The 9,883-nt window shown below is 35.3% G+C and overlaps 2 protein-coding genes across 2 annotated transcripts; both read left to right on the top strand.

Moving 5' to 3' along the window:
- Positions 1-2,132: 2,132 nt before the first annotated feature.
- On the top strand, positions 2,133-2,474 carry LOC139863734 (uncharacterized). Its single transcript, XM_071852339.1, has one exon. It carries the CDS (start codon positions 2,133-2,135, stop codon positions 2,472-2,474), a length of 342 nt encoding a protein of 113 aa, XP_071708440.1.
- Positions 2,475-4,081: 1,607 nt separating this feature from the next.
- On the top strand, positions 4,082-5,227 carry LOC139863733 (F-box protein CPR1-like). The gene has a single exon (XM_071852338.1). It carries the CDS (start codon positions 4,082-4,084, stop codon positions 5,225-5,227), a length of 1,146 nt encoding a protein of 381 aa, XP_071708439.1.
- The last annotated feature ends 4,656 nt before the right edge of the window (positions 5,228-9,883 follow it).

Raw genomic sequence — 9,883 nt, 5'->3', positions numbered from 1 at the left:
GTATTTGACCTTGTAATGATCATGTTGTTGATGATTCGTACACGATGGTTTTGTACGGGGCATCACACGTTGGAATTATCCTTTTGTTTATTTATGTTGGCCATCAAAGCGTTATAGTTTGTTGATTGATTGAAGTCTTAATGTTTATATGTATTTGTAGGAAAGTAATGACACTAATGCGACTGGTGAAACGATACATATCAGCAGGGGGAGATAAAAGAATGGTTAAACTTTGGTGTCAATGTTTTGGATACAATACTTATTACTCCTATTTAGTTTGATTTTGTGATTACTAATGAGATTTGAGTGAAGGTCGTGTTTTGGGTTGGCTTAACATTATTATGCCTTGATTTGTTTGTGTTAAAAGACATTATGAATTTAGTTCACCTAAGAGGAAAAGTTGGTTCCTTGATGACCAAATTGGGTCCATGTGATGGTTGTTTTAAAGTTGTATTATGGTGAGTGTTAAAAGTGAAATTTTAGTGAAAAGGTTTTGCGTGATATGTTAAAATTTAATTGAAACTTATGTGAAAAATAAATAAATAAATAAAGTATAAAAGTCAAGTTCATTTTAGTTTGTGAGCTTAAACGAGCTTTTATATGTATATGTGTGTGTGTTTTTTATTTTAGTAAAGTATTGTAATAGTTTTAGGACTTTTGTTACTAGTTATAAACGAAAAAAACAAAAACAGATATACTTGGTGCACAGGAGTTGTGATAGTTTTCAATGTCAGTGTCTTGTTGATGACTAGACGCTGACTGGACCGAAATTGAATATTATTTAATTTAATTCTTTTTAATTAATTATATTATAAATTATAATTTCTATAAAATAATTTTATTTATTTATTCAATTTTTGTAAAATAAATAATAACATAATTAATCAAAGTAAAAATACTTTCTTTAATAAAAATAACCTTACATTTTAAATAAAACATTACACTAAGACGTTGCATAAATTAATAAAGCTACATAAAGTTTAACTAATAGTTAATAAAACTAATCTTGGTCCAGTTCTGAAAAATAATCACTACTGTGATCACGTTCAATCCTTTTAATATTATACTACCTCCGTCTCATTTCAATAGTCCAGTATTTCATTTTGGGCTGTCCCAAATTAATAGTCCACTTCCATAAATAGAAAGAAAAGAAGATATTTCATTGGTGGATCTGGAGAGAGAAGATATTTCATTGGTGGAGAAATGAAGTTAGTGGGATTTCCTAAAACTGTGTGTTTTTTGTCTGTGGACTATTGGAATGAGACGGAGGGAGTATACATTAATAAATAGAAAATACAACTGAATTCTCCTTGTGCATTTGTATTATATTAACTCATTCTTCTTTTTTCATAAGAAAATTTATTGCGGGACACACTCTAACAGTGTCTTCTTCGAAATATAAAACTTATGAGTTTTCGAAATCACTTTTTCTTATAAAAACCCGAACAACTTCGTGAAATCAAAGTTACTAACATCAATATCTTCAAACGATTGTTTCGGCCCACCAGCGTATGGCTTAAAATCATCACTAAATTTCTCTCGTAAAACACGTCAATTGAAACGATGTACGGAGTAATGAAACAAAGTAAGGTCTTGGGATTAAAAGCCTAAAGAAATGAAATGTTGTGTTAATGGCATACCATGTTTGGTGCATTATAACTCCTAAACGATCTTGATGGGTTAAATGGATTAACACGTATCTATTACGCAATTGTAATTTTTGGGCTGTGGACATGGTTACCATGGCTAGATGGGTGCGGCGCAAAATATTAAACATCATAAGTTATCTGCGAAACCAGTTTGTGCATGTGATTGGCAATGGGCGTGTCATGACTTAGGGTCTGATTTTGGCACTTTAGCAAATGTAGTTACTTCCAAAGAAATAGAGTTGGTCTCCATGATTGCTCTATAATTGCAGATTTGATTAAAACAGATTTGAATAGAACACTGGGTTAGAAATGGCCTCAAGAATGAGTGACTAAATATCTTAAGTTGCTAAATATCCCATTACCCAGACGCTTTGAATCAAGATATTCACGTGGAAAGCTTTTGATGGTAGTTTGGTTGATTTTTCAACCAAAGTTGTGTGAGATTCACTTCGTCCACGATCGTCCATGAGGAGATAAAGTAGTATGGTATCAGGTGGTTTGATTTGCATCCCTCGACATGCGTTCATTGTATGGCTTCTTATGACTAAAAAGCTTAAAACTCAAAACAAGATGTTTCCATGGGATGTAAAGGATGGGTCGCACGGGTTGTTGGTATGTTCATCATGCAAAATTCATCAAGACTCACACAATCATCTCTTCTTTGAATGTGCTATTTCAAAGGAGTTGGGCATGAGCGTACGTGGGATCAGAAATAAATGGAAAGATATCGTTGATTTGTTGATTCCGTATGCACATCGCAAAGTGACGCGTATGGTGGTGATCAAGATCAATTTTGCGGTGGCGGTATACTTCATTTGGCAATAGAAACGGTGATTAAATCGGATTTTTACTAGTCAAAAGATACGATAGATCTGACATGTTGGCAACAAACATCAAACACCATGCACTACGCACCGTCGGTGGTGCTTGGTGCGTGGTGTGAGTTTGCGAGAAAAAATGTTTGTCTCGAACATTATCTCGTATATACGCATCACTCATCATGTGTGGTGTGTGGTCAGAGAACATTTGTTGCAATTTCGAATTGTGAGGTCATATTTTGTTAAATAGTTTCAAAAATGAGGACATTTTACCAAAAAATTTCCCTTGCATAATATGTTTTTTTTTTGGCAAAATATTAATATGTATGTGTGTGTGTGTATATATATATATATATATATATATATATATATATATATATATATATATATATATATATATATATAGGGGTAGGATCAAGAGGGAAGTAACCAATCGGGGAGAAGCAAAAACTTTTTTTTCTTTTTTCGTTTTTTGAAAAAACTTTGTTCACGAACATTATAGATGAGATGAAAATATGAACATTTAGTAGAGACACTTTGTGATAAATGTTTTTATTTTGGCGGGAAAACGCTCGAAGAAGTCATATATAACAATTATCGTGTTTTTCGAGCGTATTTTGAGGTTTTAGCTATTGGAGTTTAGATATTAGGGTTTAGATATTAGGGTTTATAGGGTTTAGATATTAGGGTTTAGAAATTTAGGGTTTAGGGTTTAGATTTTGGATTAAGATTGAGTTTTTAACACGAACGGTTTAGAGTTTAGGGTTTAGGGTTTAGGGTTTGGTGTTTTGGGTTTATGGAATAAACCCAAAACACCAAACCCTAAACCCTAAAACCTAAACTCTAAATCGGGCTAAATTTTACTTCACAAAACATGGAAAATAAAACGTTCATATTCTTCACGAACAATATTATCTTGAATGTTATTTTTGTCGATCGTTTTCCCGCCTAAATAATAACATTCATCACGAAGTGTCTCTTCTAAATGTTCATATTTTTGTGTGATCTTGATGCCAGAAAAAAAAATTCCAAAAAAAAACGGAAAAAAAAAAAATTTTGCTTCCCCCCGCTTCCTCCCGATTGGTTACTTCCCCATTGATCTGCCCCTATATATATATATATATATATATATATATATATATATATATATATATATTAGATTCGAAAATTCAGTGGAACACAATAATTGGTCACAAATGACCATAACACATTAACCCCGCTCTATTCGTTCTAAACACACTGAACAACTATTACAGAGGGAGCACATTAGACTTACAAATGAGATTACAATAGACGAAACCGCAAAACCCTACGCCTAAAACACACATGCACATAAACCCGACACCAAATCTAACCCCGCATCTTCACCCGGTACCGCAATTCCCTTGTATAATTCTAAACTATTTTTTTTTGGATATAAAAGATCGTTCAGGATTATCTAGGGTTTAAAAATTAAAACTCTGTTCGTTCTATGAGATTGGGTTTTATCAAGTACTCTGTAGACATATAAAATTATCTAGGGTTACAAAAATTAAAAATTCAAGCTCGCTATCTCACGAATAGTTTCGTGAGCCTGCTAAATTCCATTCCATCTAGGGTTTGAATTGAAGTGAAATGGAGGTCGGAAATTGCGTGGATGTGCTGGAACAGATACTGATACAATTGGATGCTGAAGATCTAATCCAATGCAAAAGTGTTTGTAAGTTATGGTATCATTTAATTTCCAGTACCCGTTTTGTTAAATCTCATTTGAAGCGTTCTCACAACAATGATCATAATAATTATAAACTTAGAGATAGAAGGATTGCTAGGCCTACGACAGCACACGTGGACCATGATTATGACCTTAATGGTTTTTATATAATTGGTTCGTGTGATGGCCTTGTATGCCTATCTCCTACAGAAACCCAACTTATTGTAACCAATCCTTTGACTAGGGAGGTTAAACGACTAACTGCTTTTCCTGAATGTAAAAGAGGGTGTAGGGAACGTTTTTGTTGGGGTTTTGGTTACGATTCGTTATTGGACGATTACAAGGCTGTACTTGGGTTTGAGATATATCCTGATACAGAGCTTACACAATTTTATGTCTTGAGTTTGAAATCTAATACTTGGAAATTTATTGGACAAGTCAAGTATCGTATCGTTGGTTCTAGAACTGGTGTTTTATTTAATGGGGCCCTTTACTGGTTTATGTCGTACTGGAAGGAAACCGTAATTATGTCTTTAGATTTATGTAGAAATGAGCTCAAAGAGATCCCTCAACCTCATCATCCTATTTATCGACATGAACTCGGTAAAGAACACAAACTTGTGATTATCGGAGGATGTCTGTGCATACATTATGATCCTCGTATCACGTATCGTCATCAGGTGTATTCATATAAGACATGGGTAATGAATAAAAATAATTCTTGGCAAGTGTTTCGGTGTGAAGATGATGATTCTAAGTATGATGTTGTACACTGCTTGAGAATGCCGGGGGATGCTATTAAAAATGATAACCGTCGTCATGGTATATACATGTCGTCCAAGACTTTGGAGTATGTTTGTGCCCCTATATTCGTGCCTAGTCTTGTATCTCCCCATGCTAATAATAATAGTTTTGAATTTAATAATGAAAGACCGGTGAAGACAAAGAATAAGGGGAGACTGGGTGCTAAAAAGGATCATAATTACTTTGCTATGTCAACAAGGTCATTCCCTTTATTACTCAAGCGGGCGAGAAAGAGGCAGCTAAAGAAGAAGAATGCAGCTTAGGTGTGTGTTTTTTAATTAATTTGGTCGTGCTTTTCCAAAAAAAGTACAGTAATAATTTGGTGTATATAGCAGCAGTATACAACGTAGATTTCACACTCTAATATCTTTAATGGCTCAATTTGTATGTTCGTGAAGTGTGCTATTTCACTATAAGTTGACCTGATTCTGCATTGGTTGTAGTTAGGGATGGCATGGGGTCGGGTTTAGGTAATCCCAGACCGGGCTCGATTAAAAAACCCGTCCCAAACCCGGACCTGTACCCGTCGGGTCCCCATTTAGTTACTAACTAGCGGGTAAACGGGTTTCCCCACGGGTATTCGGGTCCCCATTTAATTACGAACTATCGGGTAAACATGTTTTTTCACGAGTATTCGAGTCTTTTTCGGCTATACGGGTCGGGTATTCGAGTATATGGGCCGTGTAATCGAGTTTATGGGTCGGGTAAACGGGTGTACGGGCCGGATATATGGACTTTGGTCTTTTTTCTGATATACAGGCCGGGTAATCGGGTTTGTGTCTAAAACCATCCCTGGGCCCGAACCCACGAATAAAATAAAAACTATCCCCATACCCGGCCCATACCCGGCTCATGACCCATTTACTTGGCCCGAAACCGGCCCAAAAATATCGGGTTTTGGGTTCCCCATCGGGTATGGTTGTTTTTTGCCATCCCTAACTTGTAGGTTTTTAGTTTTATTTCTTTACTTTATTGTATATCATGTCATATTTCATATATCATATTTTTGATGTTATTTAATCATGGAGGAGCACTTAAGGCAGTGGCAATTTTGGGATCAAAACTTGGAAGGGGTCCTATACAATTTGAGTGGCACTTCATAAAATTTTTTTCCCAACGAATGGTTGTTTACTTCTAAAAAATCATTATTAATTTTAAAAACATATGGGGTCCTATCTTTAAATTTATTGGTGTCCTATACAATTTGAATGCTATTTTTTAAAAAAAAAATTATAAATTAAAATAGTGGGTCAAAGGACCCCACCACCTACAATATAGGTTCGCCACTGACTTAAGGTATACATCACTGAACATTTCAGTGAGTTGATGCAGTTCCCTCAAAGAAATATTCTAATACTTTACACGGCTTTTGTTCATGAGTTTTTGTTTCCATGCTAATTAAGAAGATCTCAATTACATGAAGACTTTTGTTTCTTTTAATGTATACTTTAGCACAGTTACCTTGTTTAACCTCTAGTTGCTCTTTTTTCTTGAACTTTTGCAGAGTCCAAATCACCTTGCTGTAAGAAAATGAAATAAAATGATCACTAAAGAGGTTGGTTACGTTTGTTCCTTTTTTTTTCTCCTCTGCTATTAATTAAAGCCTTCTGAAACTCTTGATGTTTATTGTCTGCTTGTTGGAAGGGAAAATTTCATTGACCGATTCTATTTACCACGTTGGAATTATTCTTTTGTTTATTTATGTTGGCCTCGAAGTGTTATAGTATCTTGATTGATTGAAGGCATCAGGATCTGTATTTATATAATAGTAAAGACAATCCATTTTGGACTTGAGATGTTAATTCAACATGTGCATATGTTACTAGAGGTCGGTGTACATTGATAAGTGCTAAATGAATGTTTATATGTATCTGCAGGAAGGAAGGTAATGACACTAATGCGAGTGGACGCTAAATATCAGGTAGGTGGAGATAAAAGAGCGGTTAAACTTTGTTGCCAATGTTTTGGATACAATTATTATTATGATTTAACTTTCTCTTTTATTAAATGTTGTTTTCTTCTAGTGATTAGTGATTTAAGATTGGAACCATATATGAATGGATGTCTGTATGTGTAGCTATATGGTTTAATTTTGGTTTTTAATTAGTTTGATCTTCTGAGTAGTAATGAGATTTGTTTGTGTTAAAAGACATTATTATGATTTCAGTTCATTTAAGAGGAAAAGCTGGTTCCTTGATGACCAAATTGGGTCCCTGATGGTTGTTTTCTTCATTAGTTAATTAATTCTAGAATAAAGTAGGCGGTTTTTCGAAGTAGCTGTAGTCTAAGGCATATGAATTACGAAGTCTATTGTAAGTCCACATCAGCAGCTACATTAGCTTTTATACGATCATGTATGTTACTGGAAATGGTAGTGACAATGACAATAGCTTGATAAAGTTGCCAAGGGCGCTGTATCCGTGATAATGTATCAGCAAGCAGTTGTATTCTCGCATCCCTTCTTGTAAACGATCTTTAATCTCATTTGTTTAGGAAGCCGGTTCATTTGGGTTGGTGACTCATTGTGGGGATTCTTTGGTTGAGCAAATACTTCAAACTCATATGGTCGGTACCAATTCGGACCCTCTCATTTTGTCTAACGTGTGAATCATTGCTAAAAACTCTTTCTCATACGTAGAGAGGCTTTGATGACGAGGAGAAAGTGATTTACTCAAATATGCTACTGGGTGACCATCTTGTTGAACAACCGATCCAATGCCACTACGCCGCTAGGTTTCAGTTACATACTCTTTATTAAAGTCGTCCCTCTTGCATAGCTCGTTTAATGTCTTAAACGGAACCCTCAGCTGCTGCGTGTTCGGATTTATACGCTTGCGCAAGCGGTTTCACCAACTAACAAACCTAACTAGTTGATCACTCTAATTAAGTTAATTAAGTTAATAGTAATATTCAACCCACACAACAACAAACTGATGATAGAACAAACATAAATAAGATAACTAATGAACACGATCCAAGGATTTAATATGATTATATTCTAACTCCAAACATGAAGAAAGGTTTAGTCCACATGCGCAAACCAGTTAATTTAATTAATTGAATTGTTGCAGAGTCGATCATTTTTTCCAAGCGACCAACAAATTGCAAAAAAAATTCAAGCCTCAGTGTGGGTATGCACTTATAAGATTTGGCAAATTCGGAATGACAAGATTTTTCGTGGGAAAATTGGATGCCGTCGATAGCGCTTCAAGAAATTTAAGTTAAAAGCTTTGAATGGATTAGTAATCGTCTGAAAAAGAATTCGTTGCAGTGGCTACAATTGCTAACAAATCCATGTGTGTTTGATGACCATGGCTAATCATGTTTCTTCTAGTTGCCTTTTTCTTCATGTACTAGTTTAGTAGTTGTTCTCGATGTTAATTCAACATGTGCATATATTAGCAGAGATCGGTGCACTGATAAGTGGTAAATGAATTTCTTGATGTTTATATGTATCTGCAGGAAGGAAGGTAATGACACTAATGCGAGTGGACGCTAAATATCAGGTAGGGGGAGATAAAAGAGTGGTTAAACTTTGTTGCCAATGTTTTGGATACAATAATTAGTATGATTTAACTCTTTCTTTTATTTAATGTTGTTTTTATCTAGTGATTAGTGATTTAAGATTGGAATTATATATGATTGGATGTTTGTATGTGTAGCTATATGGTTTAATTTTGGTTTTTAATTAGTTTGATATTGTGATCAGTAATGAGATTTGTTTGTGTAAAAAGACATTATTATGATTTTAGTTCATTTAAGAGGAAAAGGTGGTTCCTTGATGACCAAATTGGGTCCCTGATGGTTGTTTTCTTCATTAGTTAATTCTAGAATAAAGTAGGCAGTTTTTTGAAGTAGCTGTAGTGTAAGGCATGTGGTTCATGAGTTATGAGGTCTATTGTAAGTCCACATCAGCAGCTACATTAGCTTTTATACGATCATGTATGTTACTGGAAATGGTAGTGACAATGACACTAGCTTGATAAAGTTGCCAAGGGCCCTGTATCCGTGATAATGCATAGCAGTTGTATTCTCACATCCATTCTTGTAAACGATCTCGAATCTCATTTGTGTAGGAAGCCGGTTCATTTGGGTCAGTGACTTGGTGTGGGGATTCTTTGGTTGAGCAAATACTTCAAACTCACATGGTCGGTACGAATTTGGACCCTCTCATTTTGTCTAACGTGTGAATCATTGCTAAAAACTCTCTCATACGTAGAGAGGCTCTGATGAAGAGGAGAAAGTGATTTAGTCAGATATGCTTTCGGGTGACCATCTTGTTGAAGAACCGATCCAATGCCACTTTGCCACTAGGTTTCAGTTACAAACTCTATTAAAGTTGTCCTTGTTGAATAGCTCGTTTAATGCCTTAAATGAACCCTCGGTTACTGCATGTTAGGATTTATATGCCTGCGTAAGCGGTTTCACCAACTAACAAGCCTAACTAGTTGATCACTCTAATTAAGTTAATAGTAATATTCAACCCACACAACAACAAACGGATGATAGAACAAACATAAATAAGATAACTAATGAACACGATCCAAGGATTTAAAATGGTTATATCCTAACTCTAAACATGGAGAAAGGTTTAGTCCACATGCGCAAACCAGTTAATTCACTTTATTATTTTCGTGCACATATAAACGGGAGGCTAGAGTTACCTTATATAGAGAAACAGATGAGGAAAATAATCTCCCGACTTGCTGTGCTAGCCAAGATAGATGTCGCGTTTGGCGAGATGCCCATCACGATCCGCGATCCCCTATTCTTCTAAAATTTTCAAATGCTCAATCACTTTCTTCGCCTATTGACACCCTGCACCACGTTTGGTGACCTCACCCTCGTGTTTGGCGAGGGTCCCGAGGTTTCCTTCTTTGTTTAAAGCTCTCCACAATCAACAATCTCCCCACTTTGAG

The sequence above is a fragment of the Rutidosis leptorrhynchoides genome, chromosome 8, assembly GCF_046630445.1.
Source record: "Rutidosis leptorrhynchoides isolate AG116_Rl617_1_P2 chromosome 8, CSIRO_AGI_Rlap_v1, whole genome shotgun sequence".
Taxonomy (NCBI): Eukaryota; Viridiplantae; Streptophyta; class Magnoliopsida; order Asterales; family Asteraceae; genus Rutidosis; species Rutidosis leptorrhynchoides.
The sequence above is the reverse complement of the archived record's forward strand: the minus strand, read 5'-3'. Positions and strand labels throughout refer to the sequence as shown.